This window comes from Nymphalis io, chromosome Z (assembly GCF_905147045.1).
Source record: "Nymphalis io chromosome Z, ilAglIoxx1.1, whole genome shotgun sequence".
NCBI lineage: Eukaryota > Metazoa > Arthropoda > Insecta > Lepidoptera > Nymphalidae > Nymphalis > Nymphalis io.
In genome coordinates, this window is record NC_065918.1 from 13,994,884 (window position 1) to 14,020,546 (window position 25,663).

A 25,663-nucleotide genomic window follows, 5' to 3' on the forward strand; every position below is an offset into this window, starting at 1 on the left:
TAAATTAGATTTAGTCACGATTTTAGGAAAATGAAACCAGTCGAGTCCGAATCAATATATTTATTTTTAACGTGCTACATTCTTACATAATATTAAAGAACACAAAAATATCGATATAATAATAGTCAGTCAAAAAAAAACGATCACTCAATTTAATATAACTTAACTCAATTTTTATCTTTAATGTAGAAACAAACGGTTACTATCTGTTCAGAAAATTAAAAATCATAAATGTTTATTTGTTTAACGTACGAATGTTATGTTTCTACCCTTATTATAAACAATACAAGAAAGTAGAATAAAAATATTGTGACTGTGAATTTTAGCTTCATTGAGATCTATGAATAGGAGATTTCTTAATTTAAATGCGAACCAATGAACAGCACATATTAATACAGCTTAAAAATAACTCTTACAAAAATTACATTTTAATTTTTATTAATTGAATTGTCTGTGGTCTATTACTGTAATGAGGTATAATATCTATTGTAAATATTGCTAAGCCATAATGAAAATCAAACATTGAAGCACCGATTGTTTAATAAAAATGAAATATGGCACTGTTTATTTAATTAATCGATCACACGTGATATATATTAAAGATTATTCTAAAATATTAGTTGATTATTATTACAAATATTAGTCAAAAGTTTTTTATAATGTCTAAACGATTGTTGAACGTGAAACAATTACTAAAAGAATGACTCTTTACGTTAGTTGTTATTGTAATTTACCATGGGTGTAATAAAAAGAAATAACCCATACATGTGATACTACTAAACAAGCTCAGGGCTAAGTTTAATCTGCCAAGTTACTCGAATGAGGTTTATTAGTTAAGTAATAATATAATAAGTTTCACAATATTATTCTTCACCGTCGAGCACGAAATGTGTTATAAACACGAAAGTAAAAATTAAGTTCTAGTAGTATTTAAACCCGCAATCTTTAGTTAAAATATATGTGCTTATCTATGTAAGCATTTAGGTCATAATAACTTTTGGACCATAGGCTTTTGGACCATATAAATTTAGTATAAATGTAGGGCCAGGAATCTTGCATAGGATCTTTATCCTATCAAAAGATTGGGGATACCTTTATCCACTGGGTCACTTCGGCTTTTGGACAATAATGGGTTAGTATTAATATACGTAAAAGAAACTCAGCGATGGCCATCCTATTCTACGTTTGTCCCTCCCTAACCTTAGGAAAAAGACATTATTAGTTTTATTAGATTTCACAATTTCTTTTAAAATATTTGGTCGCTGTATGCCATATATCTTAAAGTACTCTTATTATTTTAATCAATAATATAAAACTACAAATGCATTTTGTTCACATGGTCCACAAATTTGAAATGTTCATTATTAAAATATATTATTAACTTATATACTAATTAATATAGATTTATTCTAAAATTAAACTTAATTTTATGATATAAAATAATACTTAATGATATGGAATATTAAGTCCAAAGTTGATTGAATTTCGAAGGGAATGTTATGTTATGTTAATAATAAACTATTAAATAATAAGTAAATTATACGTACTGTAATTACAACAAGTATTAAGACGTACAATACGTATTTTAAATTAAAAATACGCGCTGTACTATTAAATGATACTAGTAATAAGGTTTGAATAATTGTCTTATTAAATTACTTTTTATTTATTACATTTCAGTATAACTTGTTATAGAACGTTCTATTATTTCACATAAAATAGCTTAAGTAATCTTAATGAATGTTAATCGCTAAAATAATATTTTATTATTATATTTATACTAGTCAAAAGTATTTGTAATATAATTGCTCTAGGCGTACGTTAACTAGTGTATCGAAACGTTTGACAAGTATCACAATATACTTCTAGTTCTTTCCATTTTCCCAAGAATTATCGTCTTATAATCAATCATCTAACCAAATGTGATGTGACGTCACATGCTGCTTTATCTAAGTTTTATTTTTCTGTTATCCTCAATAATATTGATGATGATAATTTTACTAACGAATTAATATAAAGTAGGAAGTTTTTATTTTATGTACTGCAATGTATTGGTTTTTGATCTCTTTTAAGTACGCGTGAATTGTAAGGATCACAAGAGAATACATATGCGCTCTACATTGCTATCTGTAGGAGCCCACTTCGTATCTCATACATGAAATGTTGAAAACCGACTTACCGCGATAGGCTATTTTGATATGTATGCTATTTAAACGATATAATTATTATAACCAATGTCGCATGTCAATTTAATTTCGAGTTTGTTCGGACTGAATAGCTCTACTTAATTGGATTTGAAGTACAATTAAAAAAGACTAAACGCCTGCAACTTAGTGAACTTGAAATATGTGTATTGCGTCAAAAAAAGCGTTACATATTAACATTGTACGTTGACTTTGTAAATATAATTCTCATATCGAGCACCGGAAAAAGCTGAAGCGAACAAACGTGTAATGTATGTGATTGTTGCCGGCACTGGCAATTAATAAATAGGTTTTTATGGTACTGATATAATGGCTTGGAATGTGTCAGTTTGTAATAAAAAATTTCGCCCAGAGGATTGGTATTAATATTTAAAATAAAAACGCTGCTATCATTCTTGCCACCATTCCACACAGGACCGTGTGCAATATTTGTGCAGTAGCTATTTTTAATTTGTACATATTTATGGTTTTAGTGTAAATTCTTATATAATTGTTGAAAATTAAATTTCACAGTTACAGTTGCAAAAATTTTATCATATCAGCGAGTCACTATCTAATGAAATGTGGTTGAATATAAACGACCCAGATGTGTCTGATCGTATTAAATTATGTAAGCAATAATTCTAGAAGTTAATTTTATGACTGCGCAATTTTGATTTGATTTACGTGTATCGGTTTGTTTATAGTAAATCGCGAATTTGTTCGCACGTTTTGATTACAAGGGTACGCGATGCAGTTTGGAGGTCTGCATGACCGGATTCCGGCCATCACGGCCATTGCCATCGGAAACTAGCCTATTCTAATCACAGGAGTAAAGACAAATAAATAACTTTGACATTAAATTGTAAACAGGATGTTATTTATCGAGATGCCCGACGGCCGAAGGGAACCCAGCCAAAAACAACATAATTTTACTTTAACCGCTTTGGTATGGGGGCCTCGAGTGTCAAAGTGCCTAAGGGCCTTAGTTCTCTAAGTCCGGACCCGTGTCAGCGCAGCGGTCAGGGACTTTGCAAGTAAAATTAAAGTGGTTATACCTAGATAAGTGGTACAATGTTTTATTTATAAATAAATATATATTAATGAAGAACTGTTTGTAGTGCAAAACATAGCTAGTCGAATTGAATATGTAAATCTAAAGTCTTAATGCAATCTTTACTGCGATTGGAAAAGGCTATAGAACAATTTACAATGCACACGTGTACCTGCATTCTCAGAACCGTTCTCTGTTCCCTATTCAGGGATCAAATGCAACTAACAAACCGTCATATGAAACCACTTAATTTCGGGATTCGAACCCACTTCACGTTCTGGTAACGTACAAATAGATGAACCATGAATTTTGATGTAAGAAATATGGATTTTGACTGCCGACTTTTCGTTTCTATCAGATCGCATTCTGTCTAAATAAAATTATATTAATTTTTATACGTTTCGTATGCTCAAGTGCCTTTGTAAATGTTCTAATTGTTTATAATATTAGGCCTTTAATTAAAGTGGGTGCTTGCAATTAACCATACATACGTTTCATGTCCAGCTTTCAACATCAACTTGAATAACCAGTATAATATAAAAAACGGATAATATTATCAATTATTTAGAATAATAACCGATTTAATCTAGAAGTAAATATATCTGTACCAACACTGATTGAATTATTATTGTTATATTCAAATTTATGTTAAGCAGTTTCGAACGATTTCAACTCGCAAACGTTAAAGCAACGTGTGTTTATTAACTAAGATCTTTCTCCGTGTGAAGCGAGGTATCAGGCGACGTTTCTTCTTAACTCCCAACTGCATCAGGAGATTCTTTGCCTCAGCGAGCGCTGTTTCTGTGCAGTCTTCTACTCCGGAGACGAAACCACTCTCCGGTCGGGAAAGAGTTGGCGCGATTGGCAGCAGTGAAAACCATCTGTCGATCTTTGCGCTCGAAGACAACTGTAAACATTTTAATTTCTACTATTAGTCATAAATCAATAGTGTATCATCGAATTGAAACTTGTCTTCTGGATTTCTGGATTCTCATGGTCAAAATTTGTATAACAACTAGCGTTTGTGTGAACAGAAGGAGTATGTATGTGCTTTTAAATATGGAATTAAAAATCATAATCAAAAACTGTCTTCAATAAAGAAAGCATCGAACTTATCCATTGACTGTCAAAAATCCGATTCGAAAAATTATTGTACTTCAGATTAGACGATCTTTTGTCTAACTCCAGATAATTTGATTTTGTTCAACAATTTATGTGTTTAATTAACATATTATTAGGAAAACGTAATATAGATAATAAAAAAAACGTGAAGCTTATACTCGTCAAGTTGTATGCAAGATAAATAATAATTCCATTGTATTTAACTATTGAGTTTCTTTCTTTCTCGGTAGAATTTACATTTCGAAGCTTTAAATTATAATTAATTTTGTAAAATGACGATTTTGATCATTCAAAATCGCAATATTTGAATAAAGTGTATTTTTATTTATTTTGATTTGAAAAAATCTGAAGACAATCACTTTATTCGTATTATTGCCTATCATCCTAATAGTCGTTAATTATATAAAATCTATAGAGCTCAAATTTTCCTTAACATTTATATATAGCAGTAGTTTTATCACGTAAATCTAAACCGATGATTGTGAGTTCCATTCGAGGCAAACATCACTGAAGTTTCACGTACTTAATTTCTTATGTTAAACCAAACATTGTAAGGCAACTTGAAAGTGTATGAGAATCTGCCACACGTGTATTTATCAAACCGCATTCGAAATATGTGTTGTAAAAAGAGGGCTAGGTCTAATACCTACTCTACATTATAAACATAATATTGTACATTTACTAACATCGATTACGACGGTCTAAAAATAAGAATGTAATCAATTTAGATTTTGTTAAATTTGCATATAAACAGTTCAAAGCGATATTATGTTCACTTGTTTTATAGTCAAACATACGCACACATGCATCCGTGTCGATATAAGCCGTTATGAGTTGTTGGCAGTTCAGATTGATGGGGTCCAGAAGGGTATCGGGGACTATGTAAAGAATTGGTGCTAATGTCAATATGTTTGGAGCTTACGTATTTATTTTAAGCGGGTCTATTGCTATTCGAGGGACAAAGAACAAAAGCGATCAACATAGTATTACGTTTTCGTTGGGAATTTATTTTGTACACATTATTATGGATGATCGCAAAATCTTTAATACGGTCTTAAGGACCTATATGTATAGTAATGGATCCAGAGATTCATAAATAAGGTATTGGTATGGCTTAAGCCGAGATGGCCCAGTGATAAGAGCGTGTGAATCTTAACTGATGATCGTGGGTTCCAATCCGGGCAAGCACCACTGAATTTTCATGTGCTTAATTTGTGATTATAATTTATCTGGTACTTGACGGTGAAAGAAAACATCGTGAGGAAGCTTGCATGTGTCTAATTTCACTGAAATTCTGTCACATTTGTATTCCACCAACCCGCATTGGAGCAAAGTGGTGGAATAAGCTCCAAAACCTTCTCCTCAAAAAGGGAGAGGAGGCCTTAGCTCAGCAGTGGGCCAGTCACAGGCTGTTACTTACTTACTAACTATGCTTTACTGGTGTCCACCGCGGAAACTAACAGAGTTATTATATTTATTATTAAATAAATACATAAACATGTAGACCTTTTTGGTACCCGTGCGAATCTGGGAGGATAGCTAGTTGAATATAAATGAAATGTTATTTAGAAGACAAGACATGTATGTATTGAAATGCGTGCGGTTAGGTGTGTGAATTATCCATCAAAATCGATTAAAAAAGTTTTAAAGGTCTATCATACAAATAGACACAACAGACAAAACGAATTTGTAGCCCTTTGTTTTATGATAGGGCTCAATTCATCATTCTATTTTCATGTGTTTACGTCAAAACATTTTTAAATAATTAATTAATTCAATATTCTTCGAGAAATGGAATGATGGACGATGTGCCAGCTCTATATGAGATATTTGATATATGGCTTGTTTATTAAGCTGTATACCGGCTTCATGAGATAAATGCCCTTCTGTGCTGATGTTTCGGATACACCTGTGTGAAACAAAAGCGATCGAGATTTAGCAATTTTTTGTAAGGATACGTCCACATGATCAGCTTTCTTTAAGTACTTATAGAGGTAAGGTAGTAATTTTGATGTTTTGGTGAATCATTTTTTTTAATTTTCTCTGCGTATCAATTAACCATCAGTTGTGGTTGTGGCCAAGTATATCTTCAAATTAAAAAAGTGTGATTGCTGATATAATAAAATGTTAATTAATATTTTATAATAAGGATTAATTTTTGTAAAGATAAATAAAGTAACAGCCTGTTTATACCCCATTTCTGGGCTAAGGTCTCCTTTTATTTTGAGGAGAACGTTGAATCACGCTGCGCTAATGTGGGGTAGCGAATAGGCACGTATTAGATTTTCATTCGACACAGGTTTACTCACGATTTTTTCCTTCACCGCTGAGCACGAGATGCATTATTAACACAAATTAAGCACATGATAATTCAGTGGTTCACGTGTTTGAAATAATTTATTGTTTGTATCTGTATTTTCTATCATATCCTATTTTTTTTTTCAATTTTGCAATATAGTTTAGTTGAACGTTTTCTGAGATCCAGTTAAAGGCTGTCTAAATTGACCCACAAAATAATTACTGATTATACTGTTGAGCAACAGTATAAATAATAATAAATAATAGTAATAAGTTTGTGTTTGTTCCTTGTGTTATTGTTATGAGTATCAAAATTTCTCACAAATTAGCTAATATTTTTCCGCACAAATGTACCATTTGATAATATATATTGAGTAGCAAAAGTCAATATATTTATTTCTTTAAATTCATTCCTTTAAAACTCTTCAGCACCGAGGTTACTGATACTTCACTGCATTTATCCGCATAAATGTCAGATGGCTTTAAAGGAGTTCTTGCGTCGTTTTATAATAAAGTTTATGTCTGTCACTTACTGTGATTAATCTAGACAACCTAAGACTTCGAAATAAAAAGGAAGAATATTTCTCAGATATCATCAGATATAACATGATAGCTCTATTAACATAAACTAGTATATGTCCCATTACTGGGTCTTGAAAATATTTGGATTTATTCAAACAGAATGCTCTATTGCAGATTAAATATGCAGGTTTTCTCGCAGTATTTTCTATTATCGCCGTACACGAGAAGAATTACAAACACCAATTGAGCTTTACTATGATACCTTATTAGTATTTCTTTTATATACAGTCGTCTAATATGACTTATCAAATCAATATAACTATTTAATTAAGTTGGTAAAATTTTCAAAGGTAAGTAGCGCATTTTTTTAATTTAAATTTTTATAGCTTTTGTTAAAAACAGAAAAAGTTTTATATTTTAGCAGAAAAAAACATCTTAAGAGAATAAATTCCGAGACATTTTATTAATTATTCACTCGACGACCTCTTGGTGATAAAATCGTTTCAGACATGCTATAAAAGTGAACTTACCGTTTTTTTTTTTTACTTTCATTAATTATTCTCTAATACTTCACTATGTTATACAAAATGACAAATTGTGCAAGTAAAATAAAGTATAAAACTTGAAAAACTCAATTGCAAATTCATTTCAATTGGTCGATATTGAAACATTGACTGTGGGTATATTGTTTTTATTTTTTGTATATGGAAGTAATATTTGAAAAAATAATATTTGACCTATACTAATTAGAGAGTATAAATTAAAAGACTTTTCTTATTAACCCTACAGTACAGTACAGTAACAGCCTGTTAATGTCCCACTGCTGGGCTAAGGCCTCCTCTCCCTTTTGAGGAGAAGGTTTGGAGCTTATTCCACCACGCTGCTCCAATGCGGGTTGGTAGAATACATATGTGGTAGAATTGCAATGAAATTAGACACATGCAGGTTTCCTCACGATGTTTTCCTTCACCGTTATTAACCCTAAGCATACCAAACACATAAAAAAGATAGACCAATATTAGCTCAGTCCAAAATTTAAAATGTAAAATTAATTAATTGTAAAATTAATCTGCCTGGCTGGTACGCTTTTAACGCTATAAAGTGGACCGATTTTGATGAAATTTACTATTACTACTTTTATTCCCAGCACCTGCCTCTCTCTAACACACGGGCAAAAACTAATGGATTAAACGCATGAAAGCCGATTGGTGCTGCTCATGGGGTTGGAACCGCATACTTCGGTAAAAGCTATAATTAAACAGCCTGTATCTTTAATGTCCAAACAGCCAAAAAGTGAAACTTATGTGAACTTAGTGTATCAATTCTACTGACTGATTTTTTAACAGATATACATAAGTCATTACTTTTTGTTCTCTATATAATATATAAAAATATTTAACATATTTCAAATTAACAACTTTGGCTCTAAATTGACATGTAATTAGAATTTATCGAACTTAAATAAAAGAAACAATTTTTTATGTTTTACTTTATTTTAACAATGAGTTAATTTTTTATCATTTTATTCTTTAAAATAACACTGAATAAATTATTCTAGAGTACTAGATATAGAAAAAAAGTGACAGATATGTATTATAATTTAAATACCTCGATCCTCAGATCACATCTCAAGTTACTGTTCTCGGGTATTTACAAATATTTTTCAAACAAATGCAGCCTTTATGTAAAGCAAAAGTGTTTAAGCATTTTCGTTTCATTTGACTTATAGATATAAAACTTTTTCGGTAGCGATGTAAGAATGAATGAATCAATCTGACGGAACGGTATAAAAAAATGGGTATCTTGATTAAATGAAACATGAATAAAGGTACACAGTGAACTTCACTATTCTATTTTTATTTACTTTCTAATATTAATTTATGTGTTTGCTGTGTAACATACTAAAACATTTATATTCCATGAATATGATATTTTAACATTTGACTGACATTTACTATATTTTGACACAATAATAATTATGAGGACAATGAGAGTATATAATTTAAAATTGTATATTTAGATATTACATAAATAGTGTGTAGTTGAGTCTACATTAACATTTTCAAATTAAATATACATATAATACAATGTCTAAATAATATTTTTATATAAAACTCTATGTATCTTTGCTTGACCCATTTGCGTACCTATAGTTTTCAACCTTTATTGTTAATGCGCACACGCGTGGGTTTTCCTGACCGGCCAATAGTTATTCCGGGGTTACAAACCACGGGGTATTCTCCTTTTTCCGAGAATTTCCTCATCCGCAATAAAATTGTCGCATTTATTGTTTTGGGCCAAGATCAGGTCGTCAATCTTTACTGTCAGAAGCAGTTATTATGACTAGTCCAGGTGCCTTAATAGACGGCGCGCCTGTCATATTTTGGCAAACGTGTAGTACTAAATTCGCACCAGTGTATTTTTTATCTTTCTGAGGTCGAAAACGCCACGAGGTCATTTCATTATAATATAACAATTTAAATTTGAATACACACATATAAAATATATATATAATATTAATATAGTAATATTACACAAAATATACAATTTAGTATTTTATAAAAACAGATAATTATAACGCTTAAGCAAATAACAAAGTTAACTAAAATAATCTTTGTGTAATTAAAACATTTGTGTAGACTTAACTATCCAAATTTTTATGTAATAAACATATTCTAAACATTTCAAAGATTATATTATTATATTAGAATCCCTATATAGATTCTTAAATACTGAGTGAACACCAATAATATAACTGTTTTAAGTGCACATATTCGTCTGAAGTGGTTCAAACTTTTAATAGTTTCATAACTATATAATGTAAACGCATGTGGGGCTATTCTGTAAGAACAAACTTAAAACTCGACGAAGTATTCAATTGCTAAATATCAAAAAGTATTATGCGACTTTGTTTATAATGGTTATTTTTTATGTGTATATATGGATCAAAATTGATAATCACCATATGTCGTTTTTGATCATTTTACTATCAGATCAAGGATCGAATGTCAAATTTGTTTCTTAAAGAACAGCGTTGCTGAATGAATACAATTATTACGGAGATAATTATTAAGGAGAGCTCAATTCAAATCCATCAATACTCATCGTTTTCCTTCAATAAAACTGCTTATTCGAATTTTAAATTCCTTAATTTTTTTTATTTCGAATTTATTCCAAAACCGAAGCCAGGATATACAATATAATTGTTCCCTTCATTTCAAGAAATATCTATCCAGATTTGAGCTGACCTTTGAAGGCTAAAATTCTCAAAACATTTAATTTTATTTCTATATATGTTATATGTAATAAATAGTTTAACACTGATTACTCAAAGATATATTGGTTATATGTAATTGTTACACAAAATCTACACACTGAGATTTGACTAATTTATAATTCGAGAGATGCAGGTTTCACTATTTCTAGTAGCGTAGGAGGTCTCGAACGATGCATATGAAGTATAGTGTTTTTTAAAATAGTTTTTTTTTTAATACGCGTATAATTGTAAATTCTTTCTAAAACATTGGCACATTTAAAAGTACTAACTAAGAAATACAAGTATAGGTATTCATATTTTTATCCATTACTGACAAGAAAAGTGTTCTATGAATGTTAAATTCTCTTTGTTGCTACGAGATGTGACAGTTTGCTTTTCGTTTAGTATTTTACTTTGCATTTTTGCCGCATTTCATGCGTAAACAAGATATAAGCAATTTTAAAGTATTGTCTTTTCGAAAGACACATATACAGTTATTCATAAAATATATATAGCCCGGGAATAATAATATACATCCAATAATATTTTAAACAACGTTGCTCATTCAAACTAAATTAAATTTGATTTCGATATGACGAAGATATGTAATAATATGGCTTATATTCAAACGAGATTCGGATTAGATTATATTTGATATGTAAACTGGGTTAAAATTTATTCTTACGAAAGACCATTAGTTAGGTGTATTTTATGATTAGTACGGCACATTCGTGTCTACAAGTTTTACGAAAGAACAGGCGAATAGAATTTTTGAACGAAAACGAGTGGGCCAACTTAAAATAACTTAAATTTAACTTAGGTAACTGGACTCTAGTTGGTTGAAATAATTGATCTATTTCGTGGTATGCCTCGTCCATTGAGATCGCAAGGCCGTCATCATTTCGCTCCTGTTTGGCACTTTCTCGCTGGTTGAGCGAGTGATCGGTGCTGCTGGTGCCAGAGACTGTTCAGCTCCAGGAACTTTAAGGGTTGCACCTAGACTTCCCTTAGCTTCGACCTGGGGTTCTCCGACTTCCGATGTACTTTCTGAAGGGCTCACAGGCACAATGAGCCTGACGCGACCGTCATTTCCAGTAGCAGTCAAAGTACCATTATGCGACAGTGGCATTATGAATGGTATGCCGTCATCAGAGCTTATGTCGTCGGGTGAAGAATCTTTGGACGTGGTATGGCTGGTACTGTATAAAGAATTTTGAGATTGGCCGATACTCATCGCTTGGGCCGTCGTACCAAATTCATCACTTAAACTGAACTTGTCCTTGTAAGCCTGATGATTCAACAGGCTTGCCAGATCCGAACTGCTGCAATGGTTAGCCAGAGGTGGAATATGCGGGAACGCATTACAATTCTGGTAAAACTGCTTGTTGGGGCTCGTATTCGCATCAGTGCCGTTGGTGAAGTTCATATCTTGGAATTTCGATATCAAGTAATTCTGAATCTGGTCATTAGTCATGCTTCCAAAATTTGGCGCTGAGTTGGGTCCATTTGGCTTGTCTGGCGTTGTCGGAGAGAGACAGAAAGGTGAGAAATTTATGTTGTTGTTTTCAACATTCTGTGTTACTTTGTTATTTTGAGTGAAGAAGTTGATCAGAGCGTCATTATTATTTGGTTGACAGTTCCCATTATAGGCGGCAGATTTCGCCGCCTCGTTGCCTCCAGATTTCTGCGTGTATTTTTAGGATTAATTTTATTTTATATTATCTTCAATTTATCTAATAAAAAAAAAATACTACAACAGTCAATAAAAAATCCATGCTAATTAAAAAGCGTAAAAATACAAAGCGTATTGCGTGTTATGGGACTGAAATTGAAAATTACTTTTTAATTTTATGGTTGGTGAACTAATTTAACCCGACTATGGAAAAGCACATAAGAGGGTTATGGCCGTAAAAAGTATATATGTCAATATGTTTATATCCTACAGTGTAGTTCTTTCTAAACGTATAATTTACGTTTATATTTGAGCCTATATGACTGAACGCACCACGATTATTTTTGGCCTTTTTTAATTTCACCCCGTATTTTGGGGTCTGTAAGCCCAATAAAAGTAACCAACGTAAAATTGTAACAAGCAATGTCATTGCAAAATTTATTACTTGAGAAAAAAGCTATGTATGAATTATATGTCATATTCTTTCGTGCTTTCCGCAATCGAGTTTTACCTTTAACACTTATGAGTTTTGTATATTCTAGACACATCTGGGTTGTACACGTTTTTATTAATAAAACGTAAACGCAATATAAATGGAAAAGAAACTTTTATATTATTATTTAAGTTACAAATAGTATTTATTCGAACTTTTCGGCACAAAATTACTTAATTTTAAACTATTAAAAAGTTTATTAACTAATTATTTTAATATAAATATATTTATTTAGTTCTACGACTTTATTTGTTTTAATTTAAATGTAGTGTATTTATGTCTAATGGACATAAGAATTTTATTTCATAAGTTAAAAATAACAAATTCAGCAAATTTGAAATGAAAATTCGTTCCCTGAGGTAACGCGGTCATTAAAAACATTTGAAAATGAGATTTTGTTGAACATTTTTAATTAATAAATGTATAAAGCTATATTACTATAGTACAAACAAAAACAATACCGTTGAACCATGGGCACTTTATAATATATATAATATTTTAAAACATTTATATGTAAATATATAAAAAATATTACGATTTTTCTTTATTGGTTAACCGAAAATTGTTTACATTTATTATACTACAATCGTCATCATAATCTGTATCATATTGTATTATGTTAAATGATGGGTTACATGGCTGTTGACGGTATTGTTTTGAAATAAATCTAGCAAAGAAACATAGACAATACAATAACAATACATATTACAACATAACATAACAAATCAAAACAAAGTGTTAAACATTAACAAAAAAAAAACTAATAAGCAAACACAAAAACCAATATCTCACTGTCTCTCACAAATTCGACGTGTTTTCAAATATACATATTAACTTAAATCTGTAATTTTCTGGGATGAAATATATGCAAGGCAGGACATATGTAAAGGAATAGGATGCATACAATTCGAAATGGAGTTTCACTAAAATCTAAATATTAAAAATGATAAAACGATTTTCGTTAAGTATACTCAGACAGATATTACCTAAGGTACCTTAAAAGTATTTTATTAAATAAAATTCTCCTTATTTATTATTTGTAAATATAGTAAAAACTTTGTAAAACAAAAAAAAAACATTTTTATTTTAAATTACAACATTTTTATATTGTAAAGGAAATAATAACATCACGGTAGTAATTGTAACTAGATAGATGTTTGTATAATACTGAACAAGGAGCTAGTTTGTTTTGCTTTGTAAGTAGTGCGGTCTTTGTTGTACACTTACAGTACATCTTTATGTAAATTGTAAATTCGTTTGTTCTATTATTTATTTCAAGCTTTTTATCGTTTATATTATTCTGCGTTGAATAATATTCCTTATTGTTTAATCATTTTTTTCATAAGCGAAGTTAAAAATAACTATACAATCCTATTATAGAAACGAATACAACGTCCCAGAGAGGTGACTTTTCAAAGGCGGAAAATAGGCTTGAAGATTCGTTGACTTAAACCTCAATATTTTCTTTAACCCTGGACGTTCAGACATTCGTACGTGGCAGGTTAAATCGATTCAGTCAGCCAGACGAGTTAGTCATAAAATACAATCGAATTAAAACTAAAAGCTCATGAACGCGTGATTTTTGTATTAGTTACATTACAATCGCGATTGTTCCGTAAGTAGTTATTGAGAATATATTAAATTAAAGGTCAACTGGTACGGTGGATTTGTATGAAAAACAAAACGTTTTCAAATTTTACTCTTGATTATGTGACCGCTTACCGTCAGGTGGCCCGGTCCATATGCTTGTCTGCCTACCTATACATTAAAAAAAATATTATTTAAATCTCGACCAATGATATCATATCAATACAAGGTCAAAGTTATTTATTTATTTAATAGGAACACTAACAATATACATATTAAATGGTGGCATACATAACATTCACAGAGAAAAACTCAACTTCTGATATGTATATCGATTACAAGTGTACACAACATTCAACATGTGTCTTTATTCCTCTTGCCGTTGGAATTGAATATACATATTGTAATTAAATCTACTAAACAGAAATATATTGAATCACATCATAAGTAATAGTTTTTAAAGAAAGATTTCTTTTAACTTTTAATCGGGAAGTTTAGATTTAGGATAAACGCTTGCTTTCCGAGGCATGGAGAAGTTGTTCTTGAGAGATCACATATAGAAACTTGTATATAGCCCGAGGTCAAATTTATACCCAGGACCTCGGGAACTGTAAACTAAACCACTAATTATTCCACCACGCTGCTCCAATGCGGGCTGGTAGAATACACGTGGCAGAATTTCAATGAAATTTAACACATGCAGTTTTCCTCATAATGGATGATTGATTTGAAGAAAACTTAAAAGATTTTCTATTTCATTAGTATCTACATATTTAATAAAAGTCAGTGAATAACTCTCTATTGCGGTAAGTTATGAAGGTATTTTTGGATTGTCTTTCTTAAAAATTAAAATTATACGTCAGATTGAATTTTGATTCATCAATCCGTTTATTACAATATAGCTATTTTAGTGGACAGTTGTCGTCATCAGTAATATCAGACAGTAAATCAATTTCACCCTGCGGGCTAAAATAAATGTTTTTTTTTTCTTTATAGAATAGGAAGGCGGACGAACATATGGGCCACCTGATGGTAAGTGGTCACCAACGCCCGTAGACATTGGCATTGTGAGAAATGTTAACTATCGCTTACATAGCCAAAGCGCCTCCAATCTTGGGAACTAAGATGTTATGTCCCTTGTGCCTGTAATTACACTGGCTCCCTCATCCTTCAAACCGGAACACAACAATACAAAGTACTGCTGTTTTGCGGTAGAATATCTGATGAGTGAGTGGTATCGACCCAGACGAGCCTGCACAAATCCTACCACCAGTGAAATGTAAGCATAAAGACGACTGAATTGAAGATAATAATATCGTTTTTGAAATAAAAATATCCTAAGCTGGTTAATTTTAATTATATTAATAAAATAATAATGCAAATAAAACTGCTGCGTGCCACGTACATGCAACTAAAACTTAACAAAAAATATCGGATTGGGATGCAATATCGGTAAAATAAATTGAAATGTTGTTTGATACGCACCTGTGGCAAGAGTGTCAGTTGCTGAGCGTTGATTGGCCGACTATTGCTATTACCCTTCTCTTTCTCTTGCAAGTGTGCGACGAGTGCAGCGATATGCTCCAATAGTTCTTTATTGTGAACCAACAATTGGTGTGTACGAGCCTGAAAAAAAATTACATTTAAAATTCGAAATGATTGCAAGATACAACCGTGCACGTCTGAAATATCCCACTGCTGGAAAAGAAGGTTATGCGTAAGTGAGTTTGTTTGTATGTTTGTTACGATTCACATCTTAATTGTTCAATTGATTATTATGAAATTTTGCATGCACGTCAGGAGTATAGTCAATGACATAAGGACCTAATACCTCCCAAAATACATGAAGGTAAAGTCGCAGGAAACCAGTGAAGTACAAGTAAATTTCAAGCATGTGAAAACTTTTCAATGATATTTGCTTATATTCGAAGCCCCGATTAACGTGTTCTCACCACCGGGAAATGTTGGTTAAATTATGACTAAGAAGTGAAAAGAACATTCAGAATTATTAAGTAAGTCAGACTAAAATATTGAAACATTTTATGTCCGCAATATTTTTGTTTTAATTTATTATAATTTCATTTAACTTTAGTAACACTGTTGGTTTTATTTAAAACAACATTAATTGAAGCAGTTTCTTGTTAATATAAATAATTCTTTAACGTTCACACACAACGTGCTGTGATTAATTTTATGTATTTTTATCTACGGAACATTACGTTCGGGTTCACAAACGAATTTGTAAAGTTGTCACGCAGGCCAACACTTGCGACTAATGTTGTTTTCACGGAATCACCGTTTCTTTAGAATGACCATTAATATTAAAGTACCTATTTACATCGTTTGTAGGTATTTTACTGAAGAAAATTGAATTTCAACATAATAGCAGTATAATTTTTGTCATTATTTCATTTATAATAAATATTGTTTACGCGTGACATTCAATTGATTACTACTAGTTTTTGATGTACATCACTATATATTATAAAACAAACTCCCTCCACCGCGCCTGTCTACGTGTCTGTGTGAACGCGATAAACTCAAAAACTACCGAACTGTTTTTCATATGGCTTTTACCAATGGACAGAATGATTCATGGGTAAGGTTTCGATGTATAATTAATTAAGATTTTATATATATTGCCCGAAATGTATCGATGTTTGTTGAATATGCCAAAAAAAAATTACCGACTGGGAGCGTTATTGGGATCGCTGCGTAAATTAATTGAGTTATACGTATCACGATATAAACGTTTTACGTAGACCCTTATTGTACTCGTGTGAAACCGGGACAGGTAGATTAATACATTATAATAATATGTTATTTGTCGATGTTTATTGCGTTTTGGGATAGGATAACAAATTTATATACGCTACGTTTCATTCAATTAGAATATAGAAACAGCGAAACTAGGCCAGTATTTTATTAAAATTCGAAAACGAATGGATTTAATACTGGATCATTCATAACCCGCGCAGAATGCTACATGCCGACCTGGTCACGTAGCAAACGCTTGTATGCAATCCACGTACTAGCACGTTTGTGTTGAGCTTGTTGTATAAAATGCACGTGATTTATAGGTGTTGTATAACTTACTTGGGCCTCGCAACGCGCTGCTTGCTCAGCGGCAAGCTGATCACGCAACAGTAGCAGTTGCGCGACCGCTGCCTGTGTCTGTTGTGCTTGCTGCTCAAGCCGCTCGCGCAGCAGTTGCAATTGATGTTGCGCGCTGAGCGGTGTTGCCACATCTCCCTCCAGCAGACTTGCCATATCTACTTTGGTCACACATTCCGGCAAATCTGGAAGATTGATGCTCGGAACAGGATTTGTGTGCTGAAACAAAATACTATTATTGGTTTTTTTTTTATTTTAAATACGTAGGCAGACTAGAAAATAGGCCATCTTGTGATAAGTGGTTAGCACCGCCCATAGACAGAGGGTGGTAAAATATTAATTTCCCCTTCGTCTTGAATGTGTCACTAACCCTGGGAACTAAGAAGTTACGTCCCTTGTCCTTGTAATTACACAGGCTACACTTGAAATCATACATATTTCTATATATTGCTATTTGACGGTAAAGTATGATAAGTGCGTGGTACCATTCCAGACAGGCTAAATTATATAATTTAAAACAAAACTGAATGGAGACGGAGATTATTATAGACATTACTGGTGGTAGGGCTTTGTGCAAGCTCGTCTGGGTAGGTACCACCCACTCATCAGATATTCTACCGCAAAACAGCAATACTTGATATTGTTGTGTTCCGGTTTGAAGGGTGAGTGAGCCAGTGTAATTACAGGCACAAGGGACATAAAATCTTAGTTCCCAAGGTTGGTGGCGCATTGGATATGTAAGCGATGGTTGACATTTCTTACAATGCTAATGTCTAAGAGCGTTGGTGACCACTTACCATCAGGTGGCCCATATGCTCGTCCGCCTTCCTATTCTAAAAAAAAAAAAAAAAAAAAAAAAAAAAAAAAAAAAAAAAAAAGATGTTTTTTGTTACAGTCGCACGTTACAGGGGAGGTTTGAACAACCTGTCTCAAGGTGGCTTACTTATACTATTTGATTATTAAGGTTTTTCTGCCCGAAATCATTATAATATTTTACGAAAAAACAAAGCGGAACATCATGCAGAAAGATAAACTACAGTCTAAGTCAAAAACGGCCTAACTTATAAACGTTGCTTCACAGCTGTTTAGTTAAACACTGGTTGCGCTCTTTCTGTTATTATTGATTTGACATTCGAAAGAAAAAGACAGCATTGTTTAACTAACTCGCAAGCAAGGTTAATAATAAGACCGTTATATTTTAATTGCTGCTGGCAGGATTACGCTTATGAATGTAATGTTACATATATAATGTCTCTTACAACACATTAACACATTATAAGTAGGTACACCTTTAGTTAAAAGAAACTTAATGATATTATTGTTACATTAATAAAATTGAAGTCGCATGCGGCTTACAACAAAAAGAAAATAAATAACATAATCATAATATATACATATACCAACACAGGTTATTTTCAGAATCGCAGTAATTTTATGATTTTATTAATTCCTAAATATAAATAATATATAGTAATAAAAATTTTCGCCATTTGCAATATATAAAACGCATACTGAAAATTAATAGTTATAATAGAGAAAGAATAATTTATCATTTACAGTTTTGACTGGCAAAGACAAGTTTAAAATGCCATACTGTATTGTGAAAATGTTTAACAAATACTCAAATAATGATAAAAGACGATTATAATGTCTAAATGTCTATTTACAGTATCATAATTAGTAAGATATTTTACAATGATACAAATGTATTATTTCGCTTTGGGGCGCTATTTGTTTTATTTCATAGTAAAAAAATACTTAAACGTAGTGCAACCGTCACTTGAAGCTGCGTAAGTTGATAAATTGCTAAGTAAAGCTTAAGCATAGTGATGAATTAAGACAAAAAATTAAGTATTTTCAAAAAATGTTTGTTTGTTGTCATATCGTACATGCCACCAACAAGAGTTAATTCAGGAAACTCTTCGTTAATTTAGTATCAGACTTGATGTCCTTTTGTGTGTGGCTTGGTAATTGCGAAGTCTTTTTTATATAAATAACTCAATTAGAACGCGGTTTCTAAACAGCTTTCATTTGTTTTTTTTTTCTTCTTTTCCTAGCTTGTATCTACGCTATAAAAAGATTACTCATATGAAACTAATCGGTTTCAAATTTTGAAGTGTTTAAAATGATGAGTAGATAGTACGTAATACCACAGTAGACATCTAGAACATGATGATTAAATGAATTTATTTATAGAGTACAAAATATAAATAATATAAAAACATAATACTAATTATAATTTAATTCTTTAGATAAATTTAGATAAATTTAGATAAATTTAATCAAATATGTAATAATTCTAGATTAAACCGATTTTGTATTGCTAATTGCAATATTATTTGAAAGAATTGCATTAAACGCATTTGACGTAATTCTTATTTTCCTGACATATAACCTTATGATCAAGCTCTAAAGTATATTGTTGATGTGTTGCCAGATCTGATTAGGGATCTCCCACGTGTTTATGAATGAGACATTGTCAATGATTACTTCTTTAAAGCACTTTCGGATAAAGTGGCCGTGGATAATATAGATAGAAGCTGAAGAGCGTTTGTTTTCTTTTACAGGTTGAGGGACGGACAATAGGCCAACTGGTGGTAAGTGCTCACCACCGCCCATATACATTGGAAAGAAATATTAACCATTCGTTACATCGCCAATAGGCCTTGGGACCTGGCTCACCCACCCTTCAGATCGGAACGCAACAATACTAAGTATTGCTGTTTAGTGGTAGAATATCTTATATGTGGGTGGTTTCTACCTAGACGAGCTTGCTCAACACCCTACCACCTAGTCTCTTCTGTATATAATGGCTACTACAAAAAACGAAATACATTTTACTGCTCGAAATACGTTTAGCTGCTCAGCTAGTTAAATCTCTTAGGTTATTAATAATGCAAAAAAAAACCTTTTATCTTTTTTCTTATTGTTACTTTAAAAATAATGCAATGTTTTTTTTAAACCAAAGTTGTTATTTCATTACAAATATAAATTAAAATAAAATCTGAACTGATCTTTATCACACTGAAACGACGTTTAGGGGTAGATTTAAAATCTTAATAAATAATTATGAATTAATTATCATTTTTAAATAGAATATTATAGAATTTGAGCGTTACTTCAATATTACTTTATTTAAAAAATATTGTCTTTATATGCAAAATTTATTTGGGGCTTTTTGTGTTTATAAATATCAATTATTTTAAATATTACAGCGTATGCATTTATTAATATGTCACTGTTTCATTTTATTATATAACTTTATTATCATTATATATAAAACAAAGATATTTCACGACTTAACAGTCATATCCTTCAATGCCATTCAGTAAGAATTAACTTCGCACTTCACTTTTGTAATGTCGAAAATCGACTAACCTTAATACGCTATTTTGATCCGTGTATCGTTTAATGTTATAATTATTCAAGTCAATGTCGCATATTCGTTTTTCACATTTATGCGGTTAGTTTCGTTACAACGGAAATAACGTTGGAGATATAGTTGGCGGCGCATTGACAGTTTGAAAAGGGGATATATTTTGCCAATATCACAGATATTGCAGAAAGTGACTTGCCATTAAGTGAGTAACTCGCTAGGTTATAAAATAATCTATATAAAGGAGTAACAGTCCGGTTCCGTTCCGTTTCATTTATATTAAAATGATTATGTACAATATACTGTATTCCTCAAATAAATGACTAAGGTTCGTAGGACATTGACTAGTTACAAGATAGTTTTCAAGAACCTCTTATTTGTTACCACTATGGTCTGCCAGGGATGAACAGTTTGTAGATATTCCCCCCTCAACGAGAACGAAGACAGAAGCTAATATAATTCTTATTTGGTGACGATGATCTACGTTCGTAAATAGTTATTATTAATTTATATTAAAGCGGTTAAGATGAATTAAACACAGAAACTGTTTAAGAAGAACAATTATATGAATATTTAATTTTGAAATTAGAATACAATATAATTTGGAAAAGAATGTTCGTACTAATTTCACTTCTATCAACGTTACAATCATTTTAATATCATCGTATTCACTATTCGTTACAACCATACATACGTCACTAATGCGTCAAAGAGCAAGAGATCGTAGAAGTATTATTACCAGGTCGATGATATTATTATAGTTTTGATTTATCGTCACGTTTCTCGGATTCGATGTGGGTGTGAGGAGAGATCATTACGAGTATTCTATTTCTACAACCGATATTGTCTCTATTTTTATTCTATGCTATCTTTCACCCGTAGTTTTACTCGCATATAATATACTATTTAACTGCAACGTTTAATTGTGTAACATTTATATAATTATACAGTATATCGTACTTTAGGGATTGAATTAAAGTATAAAAGATTTTTTTGTTTAGAAGAAATTACTGAACACATTTAACAATAGAACCTTTTTGATTGCTTGCCATTAATTTCGCCCAACGTTTTCACGCTTTTAGGATTTGAATAATAAAATTAATTTAACCAATGTAGAATAAAAGCTAATGGTTTCATTAAGAGCTTTAACGATTATTAAAAATATGTATCATTTATTATCATTTATATGATTTAACAAGCGAATTTGAAATGCGAATTAAAAATCATAAATTATATTTTTTATTCGGCACGTATAGCTTGACTCACTCAGATTTATTTAGTACCTACTTTGCAACAATATTTAATGTAACTCCTATTCAAAAACTTTTTTATTACACCTATTTAAAATAAACAAGTCCGTAGTCCCGTCTGATTACTTCGGCCTTCATCACTGGCATGTCCAAATTTAATGGACGTTTATATGAGTTCCAACCACGGTTTTCAAATCTAATTAATTACTATTATAAATAAAAAAGTGGTCTACATTCAAACCTAGAACGAAGCTTACTTTTATTATGCGTTGGGTTGTATTAGATTTACTTTTTTGCACGATACGTTCAAAAGTAGTCAGGTCTGACAATATTTTCTATTTTTTTTATATTGTTATGTAAATATGCAATAGTATTTAATTAAAAATTGAATATAGGTAACATTTATTTAATGTATTATGTTTGTTAATTGTTTATTTGTTCGAAATTTAAAATGCTTTCGTTCGCAAAATTTAAATTTCATCGTAAAATTAAAAAAAGAAGCTTAGCGTTCCCATTAATGTAAACGGAATGGCGGTATCGTAAATCATTCGTATTGATATTAGGTGTGGATACCATGAATGTTTGTACTCGATTTATTGTTTGTTGATTTTGAGATCACAAACGAGTTTTTTTTTTTAATTATTTAATTATAATTTTTACATTACATTTTATACGGCGTAGTTTCTGAAAATGTCACAACTCATTCAAATTTCATGTATGATTAATACATTTTTTTAAACGTCATTGTGATTACTATTAATATTTAAATTAATTAATTTATTATTTTATATTTAAAAACTTGTTTTTATTAGAACATTTTAAATATTTGTTTAAGTTAAAACGAATCAACTCTCGATTATCTACGACATGATTTAAAATAAAAAACAATAATTTCATTTAAATTGAAATATTGAGTGAAACATATTTTCTAGAGTATCAGTGTTTCCGCAATCTCAATGATTTTGTATATTTTGAAGCACTCATCAATAAATTACACGTAATATGCTATAAATATCTTTATTCCGAGAATCTTTCAAATATATCATTTAATACAGACTACTCAGCGCAATACATAACACTTATTCGATTACTTGATTTCGTCTAATAAAAAAAAAGATAAATAAATCTCTTATTTGGATAAGTTCGCCTTTTAACTCTGTTATTGTTTTTATATAGTTAAGTTCAGTTATATGCTTGTATGTGTGCAAATAGACAACATCAACGAGTAATTTTATAATATACCTACATACCTCATGGTAAATGGTCACAACAACCCATAGACGTTGGCGCTGAATTTTTTTTAACTATTCCTTACATCGCCAATGCTCCATTGGGAACTATGATTTTGTGTGTTTGTGCCTGTAGTTTCACTGGCTCAGTCACACTTGAAACCGGAACACAACAATACTTTGTTTTGCTGATTGACGGTAGATTATGTGATGAGTGGGTACCAAGGTAAATGAGTAGGTACCAGGATGGGCCTGTACAAAGCTCCACCAACGAGAAAAAGAAAAAACCAAGCAAGTCTTACTTGAAAAAAATATATTATCAGTCATGACTCACGCTTCACAACTCACCACCACAAAAGGCACTTCGATCATATTATAATAGAGTTCATCTAGCACATATCCAAACCAATTAAGAAAAATTTCAATTTAATTAGATTTAACTTGTGTTAACGAATATAATACGGACAAAATAATAATTCTTTTTATTTGTAATAATTATTCTGTGATTTTTAAACAAAATTTGTAGCATCCAATTATGAAAGCCGCGTTTTAAATACAATTTATTCTTTAAAGCAAACTTGAAAGTTTGCGTTTAAAATTCCCATAATGGGTATTCCCTAAAGTGGCGGCAGAAAAAATTAAAATTATTCGACGACTACTTTATTATTATATTTTTTACGTATGGTTACTTCATTGCACAGCACTATATACATTTTTATTAATATATAAAAACTCTATATCAACTCTACATAAAAAGTTTTAGTAAACACAAACTTTGAAGTTTTACATTAGTCTTAGTTAGGTACAGTTACAGTTAAGCTTTGTCACTTTCAAACATATATGAAAACAAGAATGTAAGAAAAGCATGAAGCTCTATAAGAAAAAGCAACAGCGTTGTATTACCTGTAACACACGTCTCCCTTCCTTCCTCGGTGGTGGCGGCAGAAGGTCCAGGTGCTTTGGTCTGTTCTGAGTTGTTTTCGGTTCCTCTTTAGACGTGGATGCCGCACATGACTCCGAGGCACCACATTCTGAGACCGGCTCTGATAATCAGATAGCGCTCACATCGAATAAATTATGCATACATTTAGAAAAACACATTATTCAAATAATTGCAGTGATAAATGCTATCATTTCTAGGTTATATTATTGAAACTTAAATTGTATATCTTATTTGATTTCGGCCATAGTGGTAATACTGATATAGGTGATATAGTGCGAGAGTATATATACCCTATTACAATTGATGAAGGAGCAAAGATAAACCAACCTTAGATTAACATATTCCATGCGATTTTCTAATAGCTCTTCTGTATTATACACAACAAACAGTTCTTGATTAATTTACTTTTATTTATAATACAACACCACACCACTTAATTAGTTATAGCCACTTCTATTTAACTTCCCAAGTTCCAATTTCAACTTCGCGAACATTAAAAACGAATGAGTTTCATAGATTATTCAATATCTCGACCAACGATATCGCGTCAATTCGATGTCGAAGGAGGTTTTTTGTCTTTATTCCTCTTGTGGTTGAAATAGGCTATAGTATCAAACACAGGTGCACTGCGCTGTCTATTCCCTGTCTTTCTCTAATGGTCAGATGGGACAAATAACCGATAGGACCAGAGTGATAAGGCGTAGAGCCAAGGTTTACGTGTATTCTAAGGCACGTGTATAACATTGTCAGTTGTCATGTCACCAGTTGGTTAATTTTTTTGGTGGTTGATTGCTGAGAAATTCTTGACAGAAAAACCAAAGAGTTTTCCCAGTACGACCTTAAATCCAAAAGCCGGATTTCATGATTTGCTACTATAACTAAGCAGTAAGTCGTAATTACTTAGTGTAAAGACGATAAAGTTTAAGATATATTAGTAATATGCAGTTAAAGTTATTCATTTTATATAAAAAGATAACTGATTGACATAAATATTCAAACCGAGATGGCCCAGTGCTTAGAACGCGTGAATCTTAACCGGTGGTCGTTGGTTCAAACCCGTACCACTGATACAACTGAATTTTCATGTGCTTAAATTGCGTTTATAATTCATCTCGTGGTTGACGGTGAAGAAAGACAACGTGATGAAACCTGCATGTATCTAATTTCACTGAAATTCTGTCTTATGTGTATTCCACCAACCCGCATTGGAGCAGCGTGGTGGAATAAGTTCCACAAAGGAGAGGTCTTAGCCCAGTAGTGGACGCTTCACAAGCCTATACTATAAATAAAAATATTGAAGTGCTTGAATAATTATGAAAACATCATAAAAATGCTCCTAAAATAGTTTACATTGAACTTGAAAGCAGATTTAACGATCTTGCTCTTTGAAAATCAAGTGCTTACGAACATACGGACAATTACAATGACATACCTCTCTATAGCCGTGATAAAATTAGTATCAATTACAATGACCACGATTTTCCGTAGTTGTACTTATAGTGATAATATGTTCCTAACTTCTTCGTTCACTTGAAGGTCACGACTGATATGAAAAACTTTATTC

General features: G+C 31.4%; 1 protein-coding gene across 3 annotated transcripts in view; it reads right to left on the bottom strand.

Moving 5' to 3' along the window:
- Positions 1-1,691: 1,691 nt before the first annotated feature.
- Positions 1,692-25,663, bottom strand: part of LOC126780481 (carboxyl-terminal PDZ ligand of neuronal nitric oxide synthase protein) — a 217,394-nt gene continuing 193,422 nt past the window's right edge. For 2 of the 3 annotated variants that reach the window (XM_050505007.1, XM_050505006.1), the window contains 4 exons: positions 24,060-24,199; positions 17,284-17,520; positions 15,673-15,813; positions 9,910-12,119 (listed from right to left, as the gene is read on the bottom strand). In XM_050505007.1, the coding sequence (XP_050360964.1) occupies positions 11,289-12,119; positions 15,673-15,813; positions 17,284-17,520; positions 24,060-24,199 (1,349 nt within the window). In that variant the 3' untranslated portion in view covers positions 9,910-11,288. Of the gene's footprint in view, positions 4,145-9,909; positions 12,120-15,672; positions 15,814-17,283; positions 17,521-24,059; positions 24,200-25,663 lie in introns of those variants that run through there. The other variant, XM_050505008.1, reaches the window with a different exon arrangement.